This window comes from Carassius auratus, chromosome 2 (assembly GCF_003368295.1).
Source record: "Carassius auratus strain Wakin chromosome 2, ASM336829v1, whole genome shotgun sequence".
Lineage (NCBI taxonomy): Eukaryota > Metazoa > Chordata > Actinopteri > Cypriniformes > Cyprinidae > Carassius > Carassius auratus.
This window is the reverse complement of record NC_039244.1, coordinates 30,034,958-30,049,012: the sequence shown is the minus strand read 5'-3', so window position 1 is coordinate 30,049,012 and position 14,055 is coordinate 30,034,958. Positions and strand designations below refer to the sequence as shown.

Genomic DNA, 14,055 nt, shown 5'->3' with positions numbered 1-14,055 from the left:
TTGTACCGGAGTGATTACTAGCTGGACAAAGTCATGAAGCATCAGTGCTATTCAGATCCACTGCACATACTGCACGCGCCTCGTGTTTAAATCAGTTTATAGAAGTTTGTGCAGACCTTAGTGGATATTATTTACAAAACACAATGATATCTGCTCAATAAAACACATGCACTCACCAGCAGACAGTCTGTGTTGATCTCTGATCTGGGATCCTTCAGCATGGCATCGATCTTCTCGAACCGAGCTGTCAAACTTTCTCCCGCAGACATGTTCAGAACTGATCAGACCGATTTGATTCGAGTTACGGGCTAAGATTAGCAAACTAACTCGCTAACTTCCTCTGACCTCTCTAAACAAGGAGCACTAGTTTGAACAAAGCAACGTTTTGTGCCTTACTGCCTTAATATCACTCTCGTTGGATCGTATACAACACCGAGAGATGACAAAAAGCCACATTTTCGAAACAAAACGACAACAGGACGAGGAGTGGGATTAGTCCATGACACCTTCAGCAGATTACACCGCGCTAAGCTAATTTAGCTTCGGGAGATATGAAGGGAATGGGAAATCTTTTAAAACACACACACTGATCACATCCAGACGAAAATAAGTGATAAAAACAAATGCTGCAGAGTTAGCATGCGGCCACATGAAGTTCACTTTCTCCAGGCCTCTGTGTTTATAAAAGCTCGCCAGGCCGAGCGAGGCTGACAGCTGCAGGGTGAGAAAGTGGCGGAAAACAAACTTCGCCTTGAAAATTTCGATGAGTTAAAACAAGCTCCAGGTTAAAACGATCCTTTACAAATCCTCCGGTGATAAATCCCTCTGAGCCCGCATGCCGGCTTTCACTTTTCCAACAAGTGTGTAATCCACGATGCTCCGGGTATGAGGACGAATCAAGCCTTAGAGAGGTTACTATTCAAAATATATATACATAAAAAATACACTGGGTGCCCGATTTTCTCCCTCTGCCTGACCAAACATGTCCGCCTTCCTGTTGAAACACCCCGAGTCAACTTCGAAACCGCTGCAACAGCGCATGCGCAGAAACTCTCTCTCTCTCTCTCTCTCTCTCTCTCTCTCTCTCTCTCTCTCTCTCTCTCTCTCTCTCTCTCTCTCTCTCTCTCTCTTCTGTAGTATCTGCCGTAGAACACCAGCGCCAGCAGTTTAAAGACAGTACAGCTATTATTAAATAAATATACATTTACATTTAGTCATTTAGCAGACGCTAGTGTTAGAATGTAATTTAAATACAAAACAAGTAAATAGAATAGAAAAAAATAGAGAAGGCTATGTTAAGAGTCTTTTTTTTTAAATAAGAAAGAAACAAGTAGTTAGAATAGAAAGTGTTTGAGGGTCAACCACAAAATATATTTAAAAAGAAAAGTAGATAAAATGGAAATAGAAAAGAGTGTAGATTGTCGTCTTGCTTGGACTAATGAGTAATGGAATAATTCTACTTTTTTTTTAATTTACCAAGGTATAATAGGTTAATACATGTTTAAATTATATTAACTTTAGGTTACTCATGTAACCCCGGTTATCTGATAACATTAGTTCGGTATATCACTATGGGAATCGCCTTGGGCGTGACCAATCCTGTAAGCACCAATTACACCACGTCTGTTGATTGACAGACCAATCATGACAGTGATGAGGGAGTCCCACCTCCCCAATATATACCACTGCATAACAGTCCCCACCTCATTCTCAGCATATCTCTTTCCCGTGCTACTGCAAGGAGGGAAGTGTGGTGAGATACCTCACTCATGTTATCAGAGAACTGGGGTTACGTGAGTATGACGAGTGGGGCGGGGCCGAAAGCCATGGGAACGGAGCAAGGCCGGTGGAGTGATTTGGAAATGAGCGATACCTGCTCCACTCACCGGTCTCGAGTCCCACGGCAAAGATCGGAAGGATACAAAAGAGGAGCTACGACAGTGAAGGAGGAGAAAGGACCAGGCCTGGGCTTTATTTTGAAATAAAATACACAAATTTATTTTGATACACAAAAGACTGGTGAGTGGCGCAGATGTTTTGCATTTCCAATCACTCCACTGGCCTTGACCTGTTCCAACACTCTCGGCCCCGCCCCACTCGTCACAGTGAGTAACCTTAAGTTCTCTTTCAAACATTCGTTTGGTATCTCACTATGGGATATAGACAACTCCTGTATTGCAGATATGCTGTCCGAAGCAGGCATGCCAACCAACTCAGTCATGTGTGAAAACAATAACACAAGCCCTCCATGTATTATTCACAGAATAGGATGGAGACATGTGAAATAAAAGCAACATCTGAACGAATGTTTTTTTTTTTCCTTTTTTTTTTTTTTTTTACACACTTAGGACAGAATGAGCCAATGAAGGCTCTGTTACATCCAGCCTATAAAACCTGACAAAAGTGTGTGGCCAAGCACAACTCACTGCCTCACAAATGTCCTGAATTGAAACGCCCTTAAACAACGCCCACGAGGTGGCTAACCCATGGGCACTATGAGCCTTCAGCCCCTCTGGAGGACTTAGACCCATACTATTATAACAAAATATAATAGCTTCCACCAGCCAGTGGGACAGGTGCTGACGAGAAATAGGTTTGCCCTTATGAGAATCAGCCCATGAAACAAATAACTGATTACTCTTTCTTAATCCCTTCGACCTGTCCACATAGTGACACAATGCATGGACAGGGCACAAACGATGAAGCTGCTCGTCTTCTGACGAGGAAAAAGTGGTGTGATGAAAGGCCAGTAAATCTGTGCACCATGCCACGCATCCCTCATAAACCTGCACACAAGCGGGTGTTGGCCTGTAGTATTCCTGTCAATCCCCACGTCAAGCAGAAATTGCAGCAAGATAAACGTTAACGGTAGAGAAGGCTATCCCCTTATCTAAAAGTTCTTGCTGAAAACACAACATCTCTGCCACTGAACATTTAAAATGTACAGTTTGCCTTTGTGCGCACCATAATTCAAATACATTCCATTTCCTATCATATGCAGAGCATGTCGAAGCCGCGCTTGCATTTTGAATGGTTGCATTCTCCCTTGGAGGCAAAACCGTAACACTTAAATTCAACCTCTCACAGGCCAGGCCCACAGAGCCACTCTGTCCGGTGGTGGATGAAAAATCTCTCCCCAAGCTTGTGAGAGGAGGTCTCTGCTCAACGGGAGAGGCCAGGACCAGTCGCGCAGGACCAGTTTTGCGCGATCAAAATTAATAAGTGACCGCACTCTCTTACTCTTTTTAGAGTTGGTACGATCAGACTCAGAGGAGGAAACGTGTAAAGCAGTACGTTTGCCCACAGGTGAGTTTGATGCTAAAGCATCCACACCTATCGGTGCACCGTCTCTCGCCAGAGAAAAGAATAGGGGGCAATGGTTATTTTTGTCTGAGGCGAATAGATCTATGGCAGCTCGGCCGAACCTCTCCCACAACTAGTTCACTTCCTGAGGGTGGAGAGTCCATTCTCCGTACAGAGGATTCCCCCTGGACAGGAGATCTGCCCCCACATTCATTATTCCTGGGACATGAGTCGCTTGTGATGAATGAAAATGCTTCAAGCCCCACACAATAAGTCGTTGTGCTAGACTGTGAAGCTGGGGAGAATGTGTTCCCCGATTTATATATGCCACCTCCGTTGTGTTGTCCGATCTGACCAAAACGTGGTGATTCTGTAGGAACTGCACAAAATGTTTCAATGCTAGAAACACTTTACAGTTCCAGAAAATTTATATGTGGGTTGTATAGCAAGATGGACCATTTTCCTTTCGCTATTCTGCCCTCGGATACTGCACCCCAACCTGTGAGCAACGCAACCGTCGTTACCACCTTTCTCAGAGAAATAGCTCCCAGTGGAGTCCCTGATTCCAGAAAATGCGATCACTCCAGCAGCGGAGAGCACGCAAGCAATGTGATGACACTATCACTTTGCGTTTGCTCTGATTTGGATGTATTTTTGTGTATTTTTGTTTTTATTTTCTTTGCCCTTGGCCCACTGCCTGGATGCACAGGAAACATATTTATTACTTTCAAATACTTGTGTAAACTTGTGTAAACATTCGTCCGCTCTCTTGCATTTCCCTGTGGGTAGAGAGGGGAGAAACAACATGTGGGGCACTGGATGATTGGTGCCAACACTCCAACAAGAGAACTTCCATCCTCTGAACATTTTTCTTGAATCACACCCCAATGCTTCTTTGGCAGAGGGGGGAACAAGGCTCCTGCATCGTGCAGAGGGGTGCTACAGAGACTGTAGTGAGTGCTGTAGCCCCTCTTTTGACCCAAAGCCAGACCACAGGTTAGGTCGCCCGTTCCTTTTTCCCTACCTGAGGGTTAGTTGGGAGATGCTTAGCAGCTGCTGCCGCAGACAAGGCCTTGCCTCTAGGCTGGGGCTGTTTTGGATTAACCTCCCTCTGCATTGGCTGCTGGGGGGGGGGGGGGGGGGGGGGTTCTGTACCCTGACTGACCACCCCTGGAAGGAGAGGCAAGTATTTGTCACTGCAGTCCCAAAAAGGGCTTTCGGCTCCACTGGGGCATCGAGGAAATCTGCCTTTTCCCTTTCTGATAAGCCGTCAGCCCAACCACAGAGTTCTTTTACCCACCACTGCCAGGCCCATGCTGTGGCCGCAGCTCTGGACCGTTCCCCTTGATGAAGACAGATTGAGATCTTCAATGACACAGATCTCTTCCCACGAAGCTCAATCGGGTGTCCAAGCATCTGTCTGCCTCTCCATCTCCTCCATGAGCTCAGCTTGGTATGCTGTGAGCAGTGAGGTGGCATTTAGGGCTCTTACAGCCAGGGCAGGGGAGCGGTACATTTTTTTTTTAGAAAAATAGAAGCAGACAACCTCTCTGTCCTTCCTGGCAGAGAAGGAGAGGAGGATAGGCCTGCCAGTCGATTGGGGTGGAGATGGCTTGCCACCGACAATTCGACTGTAGTTGGGTTGGAGATGTCCAACTTTTCCATATTATGAACATCCAGCCAAGAAAAACCTTTAACAGGAACCCTGTGTAAGAAGGGTTTGACCCAGGAGCGCTGCATCTCTGTTACACATGCAGGGAGGGCTGGTAGCAGCTGCTTGACTGGGGAAGCACGCGATGCCAGCCTCTTCCCATCATTTAAATCCCTCTCTGTACCCTGGCCCTCTTGCTGAGATGGCCAGTCAATAGAGACTTTAGCAGCCGCTCTTCTACACATTTCAATAAGGTCCAGTTCCCCTAGCATGGGGGAGGCGGACTCACCAATCGCACTCCCAGGTCTGGAAGAAAGATTAGGAGGAAGGATACCGTACTCTTCATCATCCTCCAAATCCTCCTCTAAGAGACGGGCAATCATTTCATCACTTCATCCTCCTCCTCTTTGCCCCCTGCCAAAGGGTGTGATTCAAAGAGTGTAGGAAGTTCCGGAGATATCTCGTCCATTAAGTCTCCCCATCTGTACTGAGCCTGTGGAGCAACCTCGTTCATTTCCGTGGGAGGTGCGTAAAAACTTGAGTCCCCTTTATTCGCTGCCATAACTCTTACTCTGTCTCACAGTTGCCATAACAGAGATGCGAACACCAAGAGATTAACAAAATCACCACAACGTGCCTCTCGATAACGGGTCTTACCGCAAATTATTCCTGTAAATGCTCCAGATCATAACGATCCGTACAACACTTATTACGTGAGGGAATATTAAGAGAAAATGCTGTAACCGCTCAATAAAGAAAAAGAGAACCTGCCTTGGTCCCCACTGCTAAATAAAAAACAGCAGAAATAAAATATTCACTTTAACAGAGAGTATTTTCCCATCCAAAAAGCAGCCATTCCGGCAGATACACAGGTAAAGTGTTCCTGTAATTGTTCCCGGGTCGCTAGATTTTGCACTTTCACACTGCCAGTGATGACCCGGTATATGTGCGTGCTTTCACACACAACCTGTGAAGATCCCGTAACGACACGTGACATCAGCACGTGACGTGTAATGTACGAGTCGAAAACGCTATGCATGTTATACTTTCACTGAAGCAAGCAAACAAACTCGGCGTCAGCGCGGAAAGTGAGGAACTAACTTCATTAGAGTTTGCACATATGTTTTTCGTCGGCCGGGTGCCACCATCTTGTAGCAGAACTTCACTTGCGTTAGCATCCCATTGACCTCCCATTCATTTTGGCGTCACTTTGACAGCGAATAACTTTACATCTGAGGTGTTTAAAAACTCCAGTTGTCCATTATTTATTTCCAAAGATACACGACGATGTATAAAGGGCTCCATTACCTTCTATGTTACATTATGGCCCTGTAGAAACAGTTTTTGTAAAAATAGGCTAACGATTGCGTCATAACCACTGGACTCTCTGTCGCATTACCGTACAGACAGGAGGAGAAGCTCGCAGGCAATTAACTTAATATGGCGTACTGACGTTACATTTTAAAATACTATACAAAATAATTAATCAGAATACTTACTCCTGCTCACTCACGCAAAAGAACTCACCGCTCAAGCTCGCCGTCTCTGCAAGATTAACGATGGCAGTTTGCACGCACAGCTACTAGAGGATTTACATCTGTCAGACAGGTTGCTGACGTCATCAAGCTTCGTTTGAGTCTGCGCGTCAGAAACGGAAGTGCTAAAGATAGCTAAAAACGGGCTTCACTTGTCTCAATTGAGTTCCAATGGGGTCACTGACTGTGTCCATTTCTTTTACTGTCTATGACTATTATGTAGTGGTATATATTGGGGAGGTGGGACTCCCTCATCACTGTCATGATTGGTCTGTCAACCGACAGATGTGGTGTAATTGGTGCTTCCAGGATTCGTCACGAACCAAGATTAACAAATGGAATAAAACAGTGCCTATTGACATTCATTTTTAACCGATGTCAGATATAACCCAAAGGGTTCATTTAACTTTATTATGTGATATTTCCCTTATGTTTATTTTGTACTTTAAGTCACAGATAATGGGTGTTCAATGTCAAATGTACTACATGTAATCATATCAAATTCAAAATAACAGTAACTGTTCTTTAAAAAATAAAGCCTAAAAATATCTCTCCTGACAAAATAACTAAAACCTGCCAAAGTTGGTCTTAACTGGTTGAAGTAGCAGGTTTTAGCTGGTCTTAGGCTCAACTTCTGGGTCCAAACACTTTGTCTTATGCCACGAGAAAACAACAAACGGTGCTAATATACCATCAAAATATAATGTAAAAATGATAATCCTATCCTTCATGGTGGCATAGTAGCATTATTAAATGGCTTGGTTTTCAATATAGTCTTTGCCACTGGAAGGTAAGCAAGCATAGTCAACATTATGCAATTAATATTCGTGATTAAGGCCTTCAGCGTGCACCAAAGCACCGTCTTCGAGAGCTTATTATTAATATTCATAACCCCAAACTTCGCCATGTGATTCCTGATGAAGTCTGCTCAGTCGCTCGCGGAGCTCATCGATCGCGTCTCGCGCAGTTGCAGCGTCATCGTGGGCTGCTGTTTGAATGAAGTTCCGAGACGCTCAAATCTTCTGCACCCCGACTTAAACCCGGCCTTTGGAGTCGAGCTGAATAGAAGACAAGACAAGAGAAAGATGCCCGTATTTACAGGTCTGTTTACAAAATTGTTTTACATAAACCATAGTTGGTTTTTAAACGACAAGAGATGCGTGAAAAGAAGCAGCGCCGTTAGCATTAAACATTAGCTTCAGGCCTCAAGTGATAGTTTCTGTTTTAAAACAGGGAGAAGCTCCACAAGAACACCTGCTGGTGTGCCTTTTATATAAGAGAAAGGTCTATTTTATATGTATGTTTATTGTTTGTTATATAAAGCATTATATGAGTGATGCAGCATGTTGTTATCACACCGGCTACGCGGCTTACACTTTATTAAAATGCCTTTTAAACTTATAACGTTATCACTTTTCAATCGACAGACCGTTTTATTTAATCTTATACTGTATACAGACTTTACGTCCAAAATTATGCAGAATTGACTCTAGAACTCGATTCATCACGCCTGGTAGTGGATTGAACTACACGACACATTACTCGTTCAATTTAAAGTATTTCTACAGACAGATCTGTTAAAGCTATATTCATTCGTCTCATTTTTGTAGGGAAACTTAACTCTCTTATGTGGTTAGTTTGTCTTGAGTGTGGGCTAGATTGATTAATTGTGTTAATGGGTTTCCAAACAACGTTTTAAAGGAACAGTTCACCCCAAAATGTCACTTTTGCCATCATTTACTCACGCTAATTTTATTCCACAGTCTTCATTAATCCTTAGAACACAAAAGGAGATGTTTTGCAAAATGTTAAAGCTGCTTATTTTTTAAAAGAATTGGCAAAAATTGGGGGAAATGCCTTTAGAAGTAATCAACTTGTGCACTGTTTAAAGTCTATGTTAATTTAATGTAGAGAACTGCATAAAAGTTCAGTTTTTCTTTTTTTCTTTTCTTTTCTGCCTGGCTTGCAAGTTTTGTTGAGTCCCACATGACATAATAATGCACAAAAGTTAAAGTGCAGATGTGCATTTCATTATGGTAGTAATATTGGTTTCCCACCCAAACAAAACAAAAAAAATCTCAATTTTGAGTGGAAGATCATTGAATTTTCACTTTTGTTTGAGCTGGCACTTTTAAAGTGTTGGCTTTAGCACACTTTTTGGACCCTTTTCCCATTTTCTCATGTGTTTTTGCCATCTTAGTGAATGTGAAATGGGGGAAGGAGAAGTTTGATGCGGTGGAGCTGAACACAGAGGAGCCTCCCATGGTCTTCAAAGCCCAGCTCTTCGCTCTTACAGGGGTTCAGCCAGAGAGACAGAAAGTCATGGTGAAAGGAGGAACGCTGAAGGTACTCCGGCTGTCAGCTGTTATTGAGAACATGTGTCTTTAGCTCTACTCTATTTGACTGACTTGACTTTTGTTCGCCAGGATGATGAGTGGGGCAACATCAAGTTGAAAAATGTAAGTATGTTGCTAAATCCAAGATCCAAGATTCTATTAATGACTGTAAACATCTAAAGTTCTAAAAAGGAAGTTTTGTTTCGGAATCAGAATTCAGCAGTTATTTAAACATTTAAGGATATGATCCAAGTGGGGTTATCCAATAGTGCACCATGAAATGAATACTTGTTCCTGGCCTTATTATACACATTCAACATGAACACACAGTACCAAACTGTTCACTATATCTAAGGATGCTGAATATAAAGTGGGAGCTACCGTATTTTCCGGACTATAGGTCGCACTTTTTTTTCATAGTTTGGCTGGTCCTGTGACTTATAGTCAAGTGCGACTTATTTATCAAAATTAATTTGACATGAACCAAGAGAAATGAACCAATAGAAAACATTACCGTCTCCAGCCACCAGAGGGCGCTCTATGCTGCTCAGTGCTCCTGTAGTCTACACTAAAAATATAGAGCGCCCTCTCGTGGCTGTAGACGGTAATGTTTTCTCTTGGTTCTAAATAAATGCGACTTATGTTTTTTTCCTCATCATGACGTATTTTTGGACTAATGTGACTTATACTCAGGTGCGACTTATAGTCCGAAAAATATGGTAAATACTTATCGCCATAACTCAAGAAAGAAAAGCTTTGCACTGAAGTACACCACTCAGTGCTTCACTCAACAAGAGTAAATAGGTACAGTATATGCATTTAAAGAAGATTTTCATATATATTAAGTAGAAATTCCAGACTAGAAAATACACCCAAAAAAAACAAAAGAAAACCCAAACTCAAGCAAAAAACCCAATAAAATAATATAACCAACAAATAGACTCTGGAAAGCTGCAATACAAACTTTTAAAAAACTTTACCACAACATGCATTGAAACACTCAACACGTTCATTGACTTGAGCGCTCAGCGTTCACTAAATAGTGATCTCCATCTAGATTCACCGCCAAAGTGTAGTACACATTGAAAGACTTGCACTGGGAACTTGACCATCAGTCTCCAAGTCCTAGACAAAAAACTCCTTAAAAATAAGTTTCAATCCAACTGCCTCTATTCTGTTTCTGAACGCACATTTTTCATAATCCGGCCCATTTTCCTGCTTGAGTGATGCATCACAGTATTAAACACGAGTGGGTTGCAAGTGCTGTTTCATGTTGACTGTGAATGTGCTGGATGTAGGGGATGACTCTTCTGATGATGGGCTCTGCGGACGCTCTTCCTGAAGAGCCTGTAGTGCGGCCCATGTTTGTGGAGGACATGACGGAGGAGCAGCTGGCATCTGCGGTGAGTTTTCAGACAACAGAATACGGATCCAAATAATCTGCTAGAAACAAGAAAACATCTCGTCTCTGTAATCTCCGTCACGTTCAGATGGAGTTGCCGTGTGGATTGACAAATCTGGGCAACACATGCTACATGAACGCAACCGTGCAGTGTCTCCGCTCTGTGCCTGAGCTCAAAGACGCTCTCAGGAGGTACAGTTTAGGCATATCCTTCATATTGAGTTTATTTTGCATAATGCATCAATGTCTTTTAGTGATCGTTTTCCTCCATCTGTAGGTATTCTGGTGCCTTGCGGTCTTCTGGAGCCAATGCACCTTCTCAGTACATCACAGCAGGTGACACACTTTCACTGTCTCTTCAGGTTACACAATCTGAACGTTTAGCACATGTTTGATCGAGTCAATTCTTCACTTAGCTATGCGTGATTTGTACGAGTCCATGGATAAGACCTCGTCAAGCATTCCTCCCATCATCCTGCTGCAGTTCCTGCACTTGGCCTTCCCACAGTTCGCCGAAAAAGGAGACCAGGGCCAGTACCTCCAGCAGGTCACATTTCATTTGAGCTGGAGCACATTTAATCTGAATATCTTCTGTTAAAATGGATAGTTATACAATGTGTTTCTCTCTCTCATTCACCCAGGATGCCAACGAGTGTTGGCTTCAGATCATGCGGGTCCTTCAGCAGAAATTAGAGCCTCAAGAACCAGAAACCCCAATGGAGGCAAGCTGAGCATATTATATATTCTGCTTCATAACGATTTAATTATAGAGAAAAACATATGGAAGCCCGTTTCAGACACTGAATAATAATAAAAAAAAAAGGTTATTGCATCATTTATCTCACAAAAAAACGTGCAAGTGTGAGATTTAAAGTCAGAATTGTGAGATATAAAGTATCTAAAAAATGTAACAGAATTGCGAGTTTATATCACGTAATTCTGAGCAAAAAAAAGAAAGTCGCAAGTAACTTAAAAAAAAAAATTATTTAGTGGCAGAAATGGTTTTCCATAGAAACATAATTTAATGTCTTAATCATATTTTTTGAAAATAAATTTTTTTTTATAAATGTACTTTTCTTCTGAGTGTTTTTGATGTGATTAACAGACTGACCGTGATAGTGGAGCCGCTGCCGCCGCAAAAAAGAAGAATTTCATCGATCAGTATTTTGGTGTTGAATTTGAAACTACGTATCCTTTATTGTGCACATCTTTACCAGCGTGTGCTCTCTCAGATAGTACTTCTGAGTGCTGTCTTGCTACTTTATAAGCTGCATCGCACCGTTTCTTTAACGTTTACTTGTTAAAGTTATCCTAAAGTGATATTTTGCTCTTCCAGTAAGTGAGATGCGGTGCATTAAATCATAGTTGTCACAGGATATGACCCGTTAAGATCTACAGTGCTTTTCTCTTTTGGATTGGATGCACTGCGCTGTGTGAGAGGTTTGCAATACTTCATGCAGTTGAAGCAGAGTTTTGATGTAATATTTGAAGGTCCTTAACCTGCATGTGTCCAGTATGAAGTGCACTGAGTCAGAGGATGAGGATCCGACTAAAGGCACAGAGAGCCAGCTGCAGCTGAGCTGCTTCATCAATCAGGAAGTCAAATATCTCGCCACTGGACTCCGACTGGTGAGTGGGACGTCCCGTACATACAGTTAGACGCACCACCAGCGCTCACAGCCCCTGTTCATCTTTATCTTTTCCTCCTTGTGTCTAGAGGCTACAGGAGGACATTACAAAGTTCTCCCCATCCTTGAAAAGAAACGCCCTCTATATCAAATCGGTACGCTTTATCTTCCGACTTTTGTGGGGTCTTTGAAGAAATGCTCTTTTGTTAAAGTGTTTTCTCTAATGAAATGAAGAGTCACTTGTTGTGTTACCGCATTTCAGTCCAAAATCAGCCGTCTCCCGGCATACCTCACGGTTCAGATGGTCCGGTTCTTTTACAAAGAGAAAGAGTCAGTGAATGCCAAAGTCCTCAAGGTAGGTCGCATGCTCTGAGTGAGTCGACATATAAAGTGTTATTTGTTTTATTGATTTGTTGTTTTGTGTGCATTTTAATTTTGCTGCATTTAGGATGTCAAATTTCCTCTTATGCTGGACGTCTATGAGCTGTGCACTGCTGAACTGCAGGAGAAGATGGTTTCTGTGAGGTCAAAGTTCAAGGTGGTTGAAGACAAGAAGCTGGAGATGCAGCAGCAGCAGCAGCCCAAAGCAAGTGTCCTGTGATGTCAAACTGAACGCTTCACACATGTCGAAATCCCGCCTGTGATATTTTATTTCTCATTTTACAGGAGAATCTGAAGGTTGGGGCTCCGAAGGAAACTAAATACGAACCATTCTGTTTTTCTGAAGGTTAGTTCTCATTTCAGCGTGGTTCTGAAAGTTTACCCTGCGGCTGGATTTATGAACTTTGAACTCTTTCTTCTCTGTAGACTTGGGCTCTAACAACAGTGGCTACTACGACCTGCAAGCGGTTCTGACGCATCAGGGCCGATCCAGTTCTTCTGGCCACTACGTCAGCTGGGTTAAAAGGAAAGAAGGTCAAGTATAGTCAGTGTGTCTCTGTTCATGGGATAGTTCAGCTTCAGTTGCTGTTCCCCATTGACTTGCATAGTGTTTTTCAAAGTCAATGGGGACCGGCAACTTAAGGTGAACCGTCCCTTTAAATAACAGCAAACATTTACATGCATCATTTGTAGAATGCATAGTTTTTTGCCTTTGTAACTGTTAATGCATTGTGGTTGCATGCTTGGGTGAGTATTCTAGGATTTTTACAAGCATAATTATAATGTTACATTACTAGTATTACAGTCATGTTATTTTTTAAAAGGAAGTCATTATACATAATTAGTGACTTTTGCATTCTGCGCTCAGCTGGCCTTGGCTCTCTCACTGCTCTGTTTTTGTTGATCCAATCACAAGTGGACAAAGCTTACATGTGTAAACATGGTCTGAAATGTTTTCAGCTCGTCCACTTGTTGTTGTTTTTTTTGGGACACCCCTGCTGTAGAGTGTTTTAACTTTCTAGCTGATGTTGACTTCTTCCTCTCTCTTCTGGACAGATGAATGGGTGAAGTTTGATGACGATAAGGTCAGTGTTGTGACCCCTGAGGACATCTTGAAGCTGTCTGGTGGTGGTGATTGGCATATAGCATACGTCCTTCTGTATGGCCCTCGGCGTCTGGAGATACTGGAGTAACCCCGGTCCACACAGGAGACTTGAACCACAATTGCCATTTCAGAGCACTGTCTGTATAGATGTGCAAATAAATTTTGGTGTCTTTAAAAACATGACCTTAATATTTCCTGAACTCTTCATGCATCATCACACAAGCGGCATGTTAACGTTTTTTTTTTTGTATCCCTTTTTTGGATGATAGATTGCTTGACGCGATCCTTGTTTGGATTTGGAGCAGTGGTTTTATAAATGTTTTCTATATGCATTTAATATTTTTTTAAGCCTTGTGAAAAGGCGTTCATGCTCAATAGACAGTATCCCACCGCGGGAGAAGTAGTGACTTGATATACAAAGATGTTCAATGTTCAGATTACAAATGCATCAAGACGTAAGATTCTGGGATCTCGTGAGAAACGCAAATTGTTTACAATGTTATGTTGTGCGCGTGTGTGAATTTGATATCTAAGCACTTTGAGAGGATGTCTTTATGCTCGATTACTGCTTGTCACTGTAAACTCATCTGTCTTTAAATACTCAAATACAATCCGAGTAAGAGAACTTGAGCTCTGTTATATGTTATTGACTACTGGCTCTTCTGAAACGGTGAAATAAACATGCCATTGACACTCTTGTGTGTATTTAAAAAC

At 42.4% G+C, this 14,055-nt stretch overlaps 2 protein-coding genes across 3 annotated transcripts in view; one reads left to right on the top strand and one right to left on the bottom strand.

Annotated features, from left to right (window-relative positions):
- The window catches only part of LOC113039947 (rho-associated protein kinase 1-like), a 58,328-nt gene extending 57,299 nt beyond the window's left edge, over positions 1 to 1,029 (bottom strand). Inside the window, exon 1 of one of the 2 annotated variants that reach the window (XM_026198126.1) lies at positions 177 to 1,029. In XM_026198126.1, the coding sequence (XP_026053911.1) occupies positions 177 to 269 (93 nt within the window). In that variant the 5' untranslated portion in view covers positions 270 to 1,029. The remainder of the gene's footprint in view (positions 1 to 176) is intronic. The other variant, XM_026198135.1, reaches the window with a different exon arrangement.
- Positions 1,030 to 7,389: 6,360 nt separating this feature from the next.
- Positions 7,390 to 14,032, top strand: LOC113039938 (ubiquitin carboxyl-terminal hydrolase 14-like). The gene is made up of 16 exons (XM_026198115.1): positions 7,390 to 7,590; positions 8,690 to 8,835; positions 8,916 to 8,948; positions 10,124 to 10,228; positions 10,316 to 10,419; positions 10,505 to 10,563; positions 10,644 to 10,774; positions 10,869 to 10,949; positions 11,333 to 11,415; positions 11,742 to 11,856; positions 11,945 to 12,010; positions 12,118 to 12,210; positions 12,304 to 12,441; positions 12,522 to 12,582; positions 12,663 to 12,770; positions 13,293 to 14,032. Exons 1-16 carry the CDS (start codon positions 7,407 to 7,409, stop codon positions 13,427 to 13,429), a joined length of 1,644 nt encoding a protein of 547 aa, XP_026053900.1. The 5' UTR covers positions 7,390 to 7,406; the 3' UTR covers positions 13,430 to 14,032.
- The last annotated feature ends 23 nt before the right edge of the window (positions 14,033 to 14,055 follow it).